This window comes from Psammomys obesus, unplaced genomic scaffold (genome assembly GCF_907164565.1).
Source record: "Psammomys obesus unplaced genomic scaffold, mPsaObe1.curated_primary_1811, whole genome shotgun sequence".
NCBI lineage: Eukaryota > Metazoa > Chordata > Mammalia > Rodentia > Muridae > Psammomys > Psammomys obesus.
Genome location: NW_026585895.1, coordinates 49,736,171 through 49,751,168, shown reverse-complemented (window position 1 = coordinate 49,751,168; position 14,998 = coordinate 49,736,171). Strand labels below are relative to the sequence as shown.

General features: G+C 48.0%; 1 protein-coding gene across 15 annotated transcripts in view; it reads right to left on the bottom strand.

Moving 5' to 3' along the window:
• Fnbp1 (formin binding protein 1) overlaps positions 1–14,998 on the bottom strand; it is a 111,617-nt gene that overhangs the window by 70,773 nt on the left and 25,846 nt on the right. For all 15 annotated transcript variants that reach the window (XM_055600946.1, XM_055600944.1, XM_055600945.1 and 12 more), the window contains exon 2: positions 5,890–6,005. In XM_055600946.1, coding sequence (XP_055456921.1) covers positions 5,890–6,005 — 116 coding nt within the window. The remainder of the gene's footprint in view (positions 1–5,889; positions 6,006–14,998) is intronic.

The following is a 14,998-nucleotide window of genomic DNA, read 5'->3' as shown; positions in this document are numbered from 1 at the left end:
ATAGATAGATAGATAGATAGATAGATAGATAGATAGATAGATAGATAAGGAAACCCATCCACATTTTCTTTTTAGCTTCTAGTCCTGGTTCTTTCTCCACAAACCCTTCCCAACCTCTTGCCCTGGGGACAAGCTTTCTGGTTTTGTATTAAGCATTAAACAAAAACAAAAAGAAAAAGAAACAAGCATGCAGGGAAGCTCTCAAAACACCACCTTTCCATTTACGGACCTGCCGAGGAACCCAGTATGCTCTCTATATGCAACCAGCATTTGGGGTAGACTAACTAGCAGGGAAGAGGAAAATCTGAGTTTCTGAGGCTGCTGGCTCAGAGCTGGCCAACCCCACAGGGGTACTTTTAAAGCAGATACTTGGGCCCCTTTCCAGGTGCTCTGAACCAGAACGCCCAGGGCGGAGCCCAGGAATGTTTGGGTCTGTTCTTTTATTTTTCTGAACAGTTACCACAAGAGATCTGGATCAGGGTGGCAGAAGGTGAAGGGTGGGTTCCCAACAAACAAAAGGCACCAAATAGAAGGTGGCCAGGAGCCTGGCTGGAGGAACAGGCCTGTAATCCTGGCTACTTATGAGGCCGAGGCGATGGTGGATCCTGAGTTCAAGGGCTTCCTGGACTCTGGAGTCAATTCAAAGAAGGCAATTTAGAATGAACCCTGATTCCACCAAAATGGCCACATGAAGGGAAGTAAGGGCAGTGCCCTGAGTCGGTTCAAGAGAAGCAAACTGAACAGAGAGGGACACTGAGGGATGGGGGACCTGCCCTGACAATGTCCATGCTGTCCCTTCCATCTGTGGACTCCAAGGACTTGGGCAAAGTGTGGGCTACTCCTCCTCCACACCTCACGTCTCAAGCTGCACACATGTGGAAATTCTCAGAAACCTAGGGAGTCCATAGGAGCAAGGCCTGTTCTTCTGAACACCTTAGCCCACAGCCAAGAGTTTCAGAAGAGACAACAGGTCAGAACCCCCAGGTCAGAGGCAGCCTCCAGGCACACTCTCACCTCTTCAGCCTCAGAAAGACTCTGAAGAAAGATGGGAGTATCATAAGGGACAGTCACACCAGGCCATTGGCTCTAAACGTCACTCATGCAAAGGGTATGCCGGGAAGCAGCTAGCAGGCTTTCAACCTCATCCCCTCCAACCCTGTGAGGTAATCATCAAACTCCTGCCACCGCGACGGACTGTGGCAGGCCCTAAAACCGGGCGAAACAAATCCTTCCTTCCTTAAAATGCAGGCATGTGGTCACAACGATGAGAAGAGTTAACCCCTCAACTTTAGAGAGGCGGAAATTCTCTCACTGTTCACATTAGACAGCTGATCCCAGAGAACAATGCGCCCCAAGTCCCACTGTTGTGAAGTGAAGCAGGCACAGGATCACCCCACAGCACTGGGGACCGAGAGATGAGCTCGGCCAATTCATCAAACCACCCAAGTCAAGCACATCCAGGGTGGAAAAAAAATTTGTCAGGCGCTGTCAGAAGGGAGTGAGGAAGAGGGGGACAGAGAGAAGGAGGAAAACCCAGCCTGGAGAAAACACATACACACAAAAAGAATAGAGAAAAACTTAAAACAAAAAAACTTAAAGAAAAAAAAAAAAGTGGAGCGGAACAAGAAGAGCAATACCAGACTCAGGAAATGAACTTTGGGCTAAAGAAACACAGCAGTGGCGAATGAATAGACACACCAGGGTTTATCAGATTTGACAAGGAAGGAGCAAGATAACCACAGGGCCAAAACAGGAACATGACAGAAGAGCATGCCAAGGACCTGGGCAGAGCTTGGGTGCCTGGCCACACTGCACAGATTTGCTCAGAAAACGCAAAGTTGCCCATGAGGAGAATGTTCTGACTGGCCCCAAACTGTCTCACCAAGGCCATATGGCAACCATGTTTGAAGGACAAAGGCATGACCTGGGAAGACCCTAGGCATGGAAAGTTTTCAGGCATTTGCAGGGAGAACTTTGGAAATTTAATCAGAAGGAAATGGGGGAATTGCTGAGGAACTAATGTGGCTGCTTCTTAGAGAGCCAGCAGACGGTGGGATGGCAATCCCACTCGACTGGTAACAATCCAGGCAAGAGACAACACTGACCTGGACCCAGAGGTGGCATACAGCCAACCAGAAGTGGCTGGGTCCTGGGTCGGCATGGAGAGTTGAGCGGAACATGTGTCCTGATGGCTTGGTGTGGAGAGCTCTGGGGCCTCTGTCCTAAGGCAGGAGAGGCCATGCACTCACAGGGGAGGTGAAGAGGTGGAAACGGCGTCAGGAGTTGCAGCTGCGCATGGATGCAGGCAGGCGTCGTTTAGAAATGCTTGTGAGAGTTTAGGTAAGCTGCTTCTGGAGTCTGGGAGAGAGGGACAGCTGGAGACACACATCTGGGAGTGATTGCTACATCCATGGGTGCTAAGGCCAGATACAGCTGTGGTCAAGGAGAGAGCACAGGCTAAGAGCAGAAACAAACAGAGCTGGATGCTGGGCACAGCAATGTTAAGGGCAAAGATAAACTCAGCGAGGCCAGAGGGACCCAAGAGACTGTCACTTGGTCTCCAGGAGAAAAGGATGCCTCCAAGGAGGACAAAGGACCACTTCCATGTCCACCAGACTTGTAGACAGGCCTCCACAGCACAAGGCAAAAGGGGACAGAGGCACCATAAGGAAACAAAAGGCACAAAATAAAGTAAGCCTGACTAGGTTGTGGTGTAGCACATCTATTCTCTCTCCCTCTTCCCTCTCCCTCTCTGGACGTCAGTCCTTCCACTAGACTCAGACCCACAGAGATCCACCTGGCCCTGCCTCCAGTGCTCAGCCAGGCAATGTAACTCACTTCCATGTGACTGGCAATGTATCAGGACGAGCCAGTGTGAGGCAGCCATTTGCTACCGAGACCTAGATAGGGTTCCAGAAACCGATCTGGACCCGGCCAGGAGGAAACATACTTTCTTGGTTTCTGTATTCCAGCTACTCAATGAAACCAAAATGTGTCATGCAAAGAGCGTTCCAATGCTAATGCTGAGGTGTTTACTTAGGCAAAAACAATGGCCCTGTGGTATCCTAAATCAGCCGAGGGTAACTTTGAACTCCTGATCTTCCTGCCTCCACCGCCACATCCAGGTTACATGGTGCTAGGGATGGAAGCCAGAGCTCCACGTGAGTAGGCAAGCCCTTTACCAACTAAGTCTCGTCCCCAGCCTTCTCTCAGCGATTTGATAATAGCTTTTGTTTCAAACAAATCCCTCAGATAACCTTAAAGGTTTGGAAAGCGTGTGAGCTTCCTGCCAGGAGAGGGAACATTGTGCAAGATATTTGTGCCTTTCAAACAGCGGGTTTCAAGGAACTAAAATTTCCTAAAGAATTTCATGTTGGGGTTAAAGAAGCCAGCTAGAAAAGCTAAAGCTGGGGTGGACTGGGCCAGCAAGATGGTTCAGTGGGTAATGGTACTTGCTGCATAGGCCTGGGGACCTGAGTTTGAACCCTGGAGCATGCAGAAAGGTGGAAAGAACCAACTCCATTTATGCTTCAGCATGCAAGTGTGCACACACAGAGACACACATTCCACACACACACACACACAAACTCCACACCCCTATTCACAGTTCACACTCATTTCACATACACATCACACTCACTCACACACACTCGACACACATACTTCACACACACAAGCTGACTGGTATTGAGACATCTGACAACTCATCCTCCCCCTGCCAGGCCTGCTTAGCCCAGCGTACTCCTGCTTTCCGTTTAAACGACCCTCCAGGACCCACAGACGACCTTGGAGGCCTCACTGAGTAAATCTTTCCCTGTGTTTTACTCCGACTTATCTCTCTAACGGGTGTGTTGGGGACAAGCAGCTGGGACTGACTTGTGGGAACCTCCAGGATCCAGGCTCTGACCCTAAAAATCTGCTCTACAACAGGACCACTCACGCTACTGGAGAGTGAAGGTGTGCAAACACTAACCAGCTCAGGTACTTCTACAGCCAGGCAGAGGTTCACTCCGTGATCGCAGCCCTGATCCCACAGTGAAGAAAGAGAAGGGCTCAGATATGCACCAGGGGCGGGGTGCTAGGCTGGCGACACGGCTCAGAGTAAAGGTGCCAAGCCTGAGCTCAGTCCTGGAAACTGACATGGTGGGGAGAGCCCACTCACTGAAGGCAGCCTTTGACCTCACATGATGCTAGCAGCAGCATGTCCACCTCCTCCACACATACAGTAAATAAATAAGTAAAACTTAAAAGAAAAAAAAAGGGACCAGCATGCAGGGAGAATTTTGGTTTCTTTAAAACACACACACACTCACACAGAGAAATATTATAAGGATATGTTTTCTTTTTTCTGTTCTTTCTTTCTTTTTTCTTTTCTTTTTTTTTTTTTTTTTTTTTTTTTTTTTTGAGTAGCCCTGGCTGTCCTGAAGTCACTTTGTAGACCAGGCTGGCCTTGAACTCACAACCAGCCTTTGCCCTCTGCTGGGATTACAGGCATGGACCACCGCTCTGGGCTTATGTTTTCATTTTAGTCTCAGGTGTGGGGAAATGGAGCTGCTTCACAGCAGAGGACTACGATTTACCTAGCACTCTAGCAGAGGGGGGAAGGGGGGGGGGGGGGAGGAGGAGGGAGGAGGAGGGAGAAGGAGGGAGGAGGAGGGAGGAGGAGGGAGGAGGAGGAAGAGGAAATTATCCTGACTATGAAGATCAACTTGCCCCAAGGAGCACAATGGCCCTAATCAGCAGGAAGTACTCTAAGATACCATCTCCCTCTTTCCTCTCTATCCTTTTTTCTCTCCTATCGGTGTTAGGGGCTTGAAAGGGAAGAAGAAAAAGGGTTGAGATGGGTGGAAGACAGAACAACCCACGAAGTAGCACACACCGGTTGCCGGTCACGCCAGCGCGGGTGGGAACAAGCACTTGCTGAGTGACAGGACAGAGGAGCTGTGGAAACCCACACAGCAAAACGTTAAACAGCAATGAAAGCACAGTGCAGTGCAGTGTGCAGATCCACAGTGCAGACGAACCTCTCAACCGAGTGGAGCCAAGGATCATAGCCAAGGATCATAGCCAAGGCCCGCATCCACAGGAGACTCAGCAGGCTCCACAGATCCTGGGGAGCGTGGGCTAGTCCAGGGCCCTCCACGGGGGGTCCGTGTGCCTCTCTATACACATGAGGCCAGGTGCAGAGGACAGGGTGATGAGGGTGAGGGGTAGGATGGGGTGAGGGTGGGAGTCAGGCCCTGGCTTCAATAGGAAGCACTGCAAAATGAACCAGAATACAGTACAGGAAATGAAAACACACCAAAACATAGTACCTAAAGGCAGGGGGGGACTTGAGTCCAGAGTGGTGGCACATGACACCTACAATCCCAGCATTCAGGAGGTAGAGGCAGGAGAGCCAGGAGCTAAGGGCCAGCCTCCACTACAGAGTGAGTTCAAGGCTAGCCTAGGTTACACGAGACCTTGTCTCAAACAGAAAAACTGAACAAACAAAAAGTAGTAAGTTTTTAAAATTTTTCTGTCTTATAAATATTAATTTTCTATATTAAAAACAGCTATCTCCAATGACATATTACTTTACAAGAAAAGATCTCTCTCTCACACACACACACACAGTGAAATGAGAATAGAAATCATGCTTGTGTCTGTTGCATCTGGCTGGTGAGATGGGGGAGGGGGGCTTGCCATGAAGCCTGATGATAAGAGTTCAATCCCTAGGACCCACACCATGGAAGGAGCGAAAACCAACTCCTTGGGTTTCATTCAGACTTCCACACACACCATGGCACACACTCCCCTGCCCTACAAATAAATAAATGTAAAGAAAAAAAATTTACTGAGAAGAGAAATGAAGCACAGCACCACAGCCATCTTTGTGGGCTGCCTTACCTGAGTTGCTTGGCATAGTTGAGCTCAATCTCAGTTCTCTCCTTCACAAACTTGATGTATTTCTCAAGAATATCGATTCCCCACTGAGTGTGTTTTTCTAAGTTGTCAAACTGATCCTGTTTGGAAAGAGAGAAAGGGGGAAGTTTATTGTCTCTTTCTATGGCTACCAGTTCCAGGGAGCAGCCCTCTTCATCATCCACCGGTCCAGGAGAGTGGCCCGAACATTTTCCATTTTCTGTTGAGAGCTTTACATCAACATTACCAAATTTGGTTTGAGCATGGTCCCCAGTTAGACTCTGTGACCCGTTCACCCCCTGCTCTCTCTTCCTTTCAGACACATGACTTCTATATATAATTAATGTTCCATTACAAAGGAAAGGGTCTCAGGTGCCAAAACCTGACAGGTGAAACACACACACACACACACACACACACACACACACACACACACACACACGCGCACGCGCGCGTGCGTGCTCTCGCTCTAGAGCAGAGAGGGCAACTGCTGCTCTTGCAGAGGGCCGGAGTTTGTTCCTCAGCCCACAGGTGTGACTCTAGCTCCTGGGGATCAGAAAGCCTTCCAGACTCCCTACCTTCGCACACATGTGCAGACACATACACAATAAAATAAAAAAGAATTTCTTACATTTGTTTTATGTACATGGGTGCTTTGCCTGTGTGTGCCTGGTACCATGCAAACCAGAAGGTCCCAGATCCCTGGATCCAGAGGTACAGGCAGTAATGAACGGTTATATGGGGCTAGGAATTGAACTCTGGTCCTTTGGAAAAGTAGCTAGTGCTTTTGACTGCTGAGCCATGCCCTCTCATTTTTTTTTTTTTTTTTTTTTTTTTTACTATTTTTAAATTTTATTTTATGTACGTTGGAGTAAAGGTGTCAGATCCCTTGGAACTGGAGTTACAGACAGTTGTGAGCTGCTATGTGGGTGCTGGGAACTGAACCTGGGTCCATTTGGAAGAGCAGCCAGTGCTCTTAACCACTGAGCCATCTCTCCAGCACCCACCATCCTTTTTGTTGAGACAGGGTCTCACTCTATAGCCCTGGCTGACCTGGAACTCACAGAGATCCACCTGCCTCTGCCTCAGAGATTCTGGGATTAAAGCTGTGCAGCACCACATCCCCCACCCCCTTTTTTAAAGAAAGAACCAGCTGCTTGACCTTGGAGAAAGGAAGAGGTAGGGGAAGAGTTATGAAATATGGATTTTTCTTTTTTAAATTAATTAATTTTTTAATTACAATTTGTTCATTTTGTCTCCCAGCTGTGGCCCCCTCCCTCTTCCCCTCCCAATCCCACCCTTCTTCCCTCTTCTCCTACCATGCCCTGTCCCCAGTCCACTGATAGGAGAGGTCCTCCTCCCCTTCCATCTGACTCTAGCCTATCAAGTCTCATCAGGGCTGGCTGCATTGTCTTCCTCTGAGGCTGCCCCCCCCCCCAGGTGATCAAAGAGCCAGCCACTGAGTTCATGTCAGAGACAGTCTCTGTTCCCATTATTAGGGTACCCACTTGGAGACTGAGCTGCCATGGGCTATATCTGTGCAGGGGTTCTAGGTTATCTCCATGCATGGTCCCTGGTTGGACTATCAGTCTCAGAAAAGACCCCTGGGCCCAGATATTTTGGCTTTGTTGCTCTCCTTGTGGAGCTCCTGTCCCCTCCAGGTCTTTCTATCTCCCTCTTCTTTCACAAGATTCCCTGCACTCTACCCAATGTTTGACTATGAGTCTCAGCCTCTGCTTCGATACCCTGCTGGGCAGAGTCTTTCAGAGGCCCTCTGTGGTAGGCTCCTGTCCTGTTCCCTGTTTTCTCCCTCTTCTGATGTCCATCCTGTTTGCCTTTCTGAATGAGGATTGATCATCTGCTGGAGAAGATGTGGAGAAAGAGGAACCCTCCTCCATTACTGGAGGGAATGCAAACTTGTACAACCACTTTGGAAATCAATCTGGTGTTTTCTCAGACAATTAGGAATAGTGCTACCTCAAGATCCAGCTATACCACTTCTAGGCATATATCCAAAAGATGCTCAAGTACACAACAAAGACATTTGCTCAACCATGTTCATAAAAGCTTTATTCATAATAGCCAGAAGCTGGAAACAACCCAGATGTCCCTCAACTGATGAATAGATGCAGAAATTGTGGTACATTTACAAAATGGAATATTACTCAGCAATTAAAAAAAAAAAACAGGAAATCATGAAATTTGCAGGCAAAGGGTGGGAACTAGAAAGTATCATCTTGAGTGAGGTATCCCAGAAGCAGAAAGACATACATAGTATATACTCACTTATAAGTGGATATTAGACATAGAATATAGAATAAACATACTAAAATCTGTACACCTAAAGAAGCTAAGCAAGGAATACCCTGGGTAAGAAACTTGGCTTTTTCAAATGAGTAAAAATAGCTCAATATGGACTTCGCTGTACACTATGTGCCACAAACAGTGGTTGGACCCAGGGAACCAAAACTGAGCAGAATTAGACCACACCTGTACAGCAGCTGGGCGTTTCTGCTTTGAAGAGCAAGACAGGTAGGTGTGCCAGCCACTGATGCATAGCTGTAAAGACGGCCTGGGCAGGTGAGGGTGGGAGGGCAGCAGGGCATGGGCAGAGGTGATGAAACTGGAGACAGTGGAGGATCAGATTGTCCAAGGTCTTCGATGCACACTGAAGGAGCTTGGACTCTCTAGGAAGTACACTCTGCTCTTGCGGGACCACAGATCTGTACGGAGTCACAGGAGATAGAAGCCAGGAGACTATCCTGGGAGTCTGAAAACGAGAGCCGGAGGAAGCCATTGAGGCCAGGAGACTATCCTGGGAGTCTGAAAACGAGAGCCGGAGGAAGCCATTTTGGAGACACTTTGCAAATGCTACTGACAGGTCGGCTGCAGACTCTGAGGGAGACTAGAGCAAAGGGGAGGGACTTGGGTTCTGTTTCCTGTGCATAAAGTAACAGTCCACACAGGGAGGAAGACTCAGTGCAGCTTGGCCATGCGAATCGAGGGTTTAGTGTGCCTAGCAGAGCCTGGAAGCACAGATGGATGTTCAGGGAGTGGACGGATCTGAAGCGCCAGCCACAGATCGGAGTGCCAGAGGGCGGGCAGCACTACACAGGAGCAGCAGGGAGGACCGGCCCAGGAAGTGGAGCCTGAGAGCTGTGGGAGAGAGCCAGGGCAGTGGAAAGGAGCCAGGGAATGCATTAGAGCATCCCAGGAAGCGTCCTGAGCCAGGTCAGATGGGAGGCGTGTTGCTGCCTCAGAGGGAACCTCAGAGGGGGCAAGGCTCTGGCCAGCCACAGGACTTCAGTGACACCGGCCAACGGCTCTGCCCTGGGTGGCTAGTGTGCCCAGATCCCTGCCTTATTTCACTAAGACAGGCAAGGTAGGGTGAATGCATAAATGACACACTGCAGCTGTTCCTTCCAGCTTTGGGGCTGGGCTCAGTTTGTGGAGTGCTTGTCAGTGCACATGAAGCCCTAGGGTTCCATCTCCGGCCCCGGACAAGCTTGTGTGTGGCAGCACATGCCTGCAATCGCGGCACTCAGAAAGAGGAGGCAGGAGGATCAGAAGTTTAAGGTCGTCCTCGGCTACAGAGCAAATTTGAAAACAGCCTGGTCCACATAAATGCCATCTCAGAGATGGCCCAGTGGTTAAGGACTCTCAGCATCCACTTTGCCCCATGTAACTTCAACTCCAGGGGATCTGAGGCTTCTGACCTCCATAGGCACTGTACCTACGAGCCCAAACCCATACTCCTGAACATACACATATAAATAATAATGAAAAAAAAAATCTTTTAGCCAGGCATGGTGGCATAAGCCTTTGATCCTAGCACTCGGGAGGCAGAGGTAGGTGCATCTCTGTGAGTTCAAGGCCAGCCTGGCCTATAGTTCCAGGACAGCCAAGACTATGCGAAGAAACTGTGTCTCAACCCCACCTACCCCAAAATAAATGAATAAACAAACAATAATATTTTCTTCTTAAAGAGGCTATACATCTTTAGAGCTGAGACAGGAGGACCACGTGAACCCAGGAGTTCAAGGCCATCCTGAGCAATATAGTGAGACGCTCAACAACAAAAGCTATACACATTTAACGTATATAACCAAGAGTCTGAAGGTAAGTGTAACCCATGTGACCAATCATCCCCACCATCTACCCCACAAATACATAGTTACCCCTTCTAAAAGCTTCCTCTTGTCTTCTGATTCCTTGTGTGTGAATCAACCTTTTCAAACACAACACAGCATTGTTGAACGCTGGGGCTGAGCTGTGTTTTCAGCTCGCTTTTTGTATCAACCTTGAGTCTATCAGAGTCATGTGTCCTAATTTCCTTCCTGTTGCTGTGCTAAAACACCCTGACCAGAGGCAGCGGACTAGAGAAAGTGTAGGATTCAGCTGGCACTCCAGGTCATAACCCATCATTGAAGGAAGTCAAGGCAGGAATTCAAGGAGGAACTTGAAACAAAACCATGGAGGAATGCTGCTTGCCAGCTTTCTCAGAGACTCATGTTTGGCTAGCTTTCTTATACGGTCTGGGACCACCTGCCTAGGGAATGGTGCTACCCACAGTGGGCCGGACCCTTCTAACTCTGCTAACAATCAAGACAAGCATCCATAATCATGCCCACCAGCCAATCTTGTCGGGGGCATTCCTTCAACTGAGACTCTCTGCTCAGGTGACACTGTGTCGAGCTGACAGTTACTGCTGAGATGAATGGATTACAGTCCCCATATCTAGCTGAACTGCCTTTGCCTTGCTTCCAGGCAGGTGCACAGAACAAATTAGCATCAATTTAGGACACTGGAGTCTTCTGCCTCTAAAATGACTCTCAGTGAAGACAGCCCCTGTTTTGTTTTGTTTTTTCGTTTTGTTTTTTAAAATCTATCCTTACCAGCAATCTTTTAAAATGTTGTCATAAAAAACAAGGGACAAAGACTTAAAATTCTCAGCTCTTTTTAGTCCTCAATCTATCCCACAGCCCTCCCAGATACCAGTTTAAGAGCCAGTGCTCAGAAGGTTATTTATTTATGGTATCTCTACAGAGGAGGCTTGTTGAGCAAATGAACAGGGTAAACAAGGCGGCAGCTCTCTGTAAACAGCTGGAGAAAGCAAATACACAAACAACTCAAGTGATGATATTAATGAGCAGCACTCACTAAGACTTCTCCAAAGTGCTCTGCTGGTCAGGGACCCTTTCTTGATCTAGTTTCAAATCGATCAGATTTGCTTAAAAATAAGAGCTGGGTGATGGTTCTGTAGGTAACATGATTGCCTTGAAAACATGAATACCCAAGTCCGACCCACAACATCCATGTCACAGTGCCCAATGTGTGGGTAGGTGGAGCCAGAAGGGATCCCTGGGGCTTAACAGCCATCAAGTCACCCTCTATAGTATAAAGAGGTAGGTGGTAGTTCTGAAGATAACACCTGACGTTGACCTGTGGCCTACACACACACACACACACACACCTCCAATATATCATATTCCTCTCTCTCCTATCTATCTATCTATCTATCTATCTATCTATCTATCTATCTATCTATCTTTATACCCATATACTGATATTAATATATATCAAGAGCTGGGACTGCAGCTCAGTGGTAGAAAGTGATGCTCAAGGTTCCAGCCTCATCACTGAAAAAATGAAACGAAACCTCTTCCCTCCCCTCCTCCCCTAGAGTTCTCTCTACAGCGCCATCACCTCTGAAAGCTCTCGCTTCTGCTCTTGGATTTCACCTTGTCCTATCGACAATCTGTCTGCCACTCTCTGCAGCAAGGATGGAAATCCCAAAGTCCTTGCAAACAAACAAGCAAAAAGAAACCCCATCCACAAGGAACTGAGTCCCCCTTAAATTTCACTGACCGATAATATGGTGTTTTGGGGTTTTTTTGGCTTTAGTTTTGAGACAGGGTATTATGTAGCCCAGGCTGGCCTCAAACTCCCCATGTAGCCAAGATGACCCTGAACTTCTGATCTGCCTGCCTCTACCTCCCACACAATGGAATTGCAGGCATAAATCACCAAGCTGGCACCAGCAATCAAATCCAGGGCTTTGTGCATGCTAGCAAGCAGTCTGTTAGCGGAGCTACACCCCAGACCTCACAATGGTTTTTTTTCTTTAAATAATCAGTTACCAATACCATTCTTTTGCAAACTGTACTAAAAAGCCCTCCCTCAAAGCCCAGGACTCAAACAGGACAGAAGATCCTCAAGAGTAACGAGTGAAAGAGTGCCTGCAGCCTCCAAGCAGCGTCCTCCTAGGCGATATTAAGGCGTCCCTGAAGGGGCCACACCCTGCTGCTACTATCGCAGGACAAGGCAGCCAGAGGAAAATTCAAAACAGATGAAAAACCAATCGGCCCACTTACATTCTTGACTAGAATGTGGAAAATTTAATGGGAAGAAATTCCAGATCTCAAAAGGACTCCTTTGTGAGCAAACAGTATAAATGGTCCTTAGAAAAAAATGTATCCCAGGCTCCAGTAAGGATGGAGATGTTATCAAGAATGTATTCCTTGCTAATGTGTGGCCGGGTGGCTCAGCCTACAACCCAGCGCCTGGCAGGCCACAACAGAAAGATCACCATGCAGCAAAGGCCAACTATTCTCAAAACAAACTGTGCTGGTTCAGGAGATAAAGGCACTCACTTCCTAAGCCTGAGTTTGATCTCCAGGACACACGTGGTGGAAGAGAACTGACCCCCCCAAGATGCCCTCTGGCTTTCATATGCACAGAGTGGCATGTGAGCCCTTTGACCCTCTTGAAATGTATCAACACCCCTAAGCAAGAAGCCTTTAAGTGGATCGTATTTATTAATATTTATTTTATGTGAGATTAAAGAGATCCTTAAAAATGTATTGATTCGCTTATGCGGCAATCACAAGCACCTCGCATGTTTATGCAAACGGCGTTATTTTTCTGTTCAAGAACTGGAGTTTTCTGTACAAAACTCACTAGTGGGAAGAGTGGCTTCACAGAAGGCAGGCTGCTTCTGTTCCAGTCCGCAGCCATTCCTGACTGGGTGACACTACTCAGGCAGCAGAAACCCCGCCCCCGCCTGCCCTTTCCACCGCCCCTGCCCCGCCCCCTTGCCCCAGGGGTGGAGGCGGCGTGGGGGTGCGGGGCATGCTGTGGGTAGACTATGGCCTTGGCGTACTGGGCACTCACTCACTCTACACTGACCCACATCCTCGGCCCTAAGAAGAGTAGTTCAGTGGCCTTAGCAGATAACTGGATCTCCTCCTTGGCTACCACACCAGTAGCTTCCCAAAGACCAGGGGCCACCTAGTATTTGCAGCCATCACAGCACACTATCTTGGACAGCTACAGTGAAACCCACCAGTCCAATTTACATTGCAAACCGTACTTTGACCTGTGTATGGCTGTGTGTTATTCTCTGGTGTCACAGTTAGCCTCGGCTGTGACACCCCAGGGAAGGAGAGGGAGGCTCCAACTGAGGAGTCACCTCCATCAAACTGGCCTAAGGGTCTGTTTGTGGGGCTTTGAACTTAAATTACTAAATGACATAGGAGGGCCGGCCTGCCCCACTACAGGCAGCGCTCTCCCTAGGCAGGTAGGCCTGGCCTGCATAAGAAAGGCAGCTGAGTAAGTCAGCAAGTGTCGTTCTTCTATGGTCTGCTACAGTTCCTGCCTGCAGGTTCCTTCCCTGTCTTCCCTCAATGATGGGCTATAACCTAGAAGCCGAATAAACACTTTCTTTCCCAGTTGCTTTTGGTTAGTGTTTTTTATATATATGACAGCAACTGCACTAGATTTTCACTTAGGAAATATTTTTCTCCCCTTGGTACATGTAGATCTTTTAAGTCTCGACAAAGTTATTCCACCATTAAAAAAAAAATTTAATTGCTTTCTTCTCATTATTTCCTGTCTCCTCTTTTCTGGGTATTTAAACATTTGGAAGCTGTCAGGCTCACAGTGGAAATACAGATTTCCTCAAATTCTAATTTTTTTTTTTTTACATGGAAGCCAGAATGTTATAATTTGCAACAAATACTACCAGTTGCTCCTCATTCAGTGAGAAAATGGCTGCCACACACAAAAGAGCTTGTCTCTGAGGGAGAGTGATGTCCTGAGAAAGAAAAGCCACTGGTCCAGTTAGCCCAACAAACATGCACACGTTCTGCTACCTACGAATGCGCTGCATCACAGCTTACACGCTAATGAGGGAGGCTCGCATGTGAATCAAGACCTCAGACAATTAAGAATCTGAGCCAAGTATTGCACCCCATAATCTCAGCACTAGGGAGGCAGAGGCTGGAAGACCGGGAGTTCAAGGTCACTCTTTTACAAGGCAACCTTGAGAGCAAGCTGGGATGCCTGAGCCCTCAAAAGAAAACAGAGCCCACAGTAGGCTGTAGAGACTGTTAACATTTTCCGCTTTTTCAGAGGACCAGAGTTCAGTTTCCAGCACTATCTGGCAGCTCACAACTGCCTGTAACTCCAGAGGGCCCCGACACCCTCTCCTGACACCTGAGGGCTCCTGTGTGCACGTACAGGGGCGCATACTTACATAGACATAAAAGGAAGCAAGGGACTGGAGAGAGGGCTCCGTGGGCCAAGTGCCTGCAGCACAGATACGAGGACCCGAGTTAGCACAACCCATATCAGAAGCCTTGCTCGGAAGCCTGGCGCCTGAGAGGAAGAGACGGGTGGATCTCTTGGCCAGCCACTGTCATTAACAAGCTCCAGGTTTGCTGAGATAGTCTGTCTCATAAAAGAAGTTTGAGAGCGACTGAGGAAGATGTCTAATATCGGTGTGCTTACAAAATCACAAATTTCAGGGAACCTAATTGTGGGCCATGCAAACACACATACACACAATACATGACCTTGTATGTGTATATACACACAATAAATAAACATAATTTAAAAAAAAGCTGGGCAGTGGTGGCACACACCTTTAATCCCAGCACTTGGGGAGGCAGAGACAGGCAGATCTCTGTGAGTTCAAGGACAGCCTGGTCTACAGAGTGAGTCCAGGACAATCAAGACTACACAGGAAAACCCAGTCTCAAAAAACCAAAATAAATAAATAAATAAATAAATAAATAAATAAATAAATAAATAA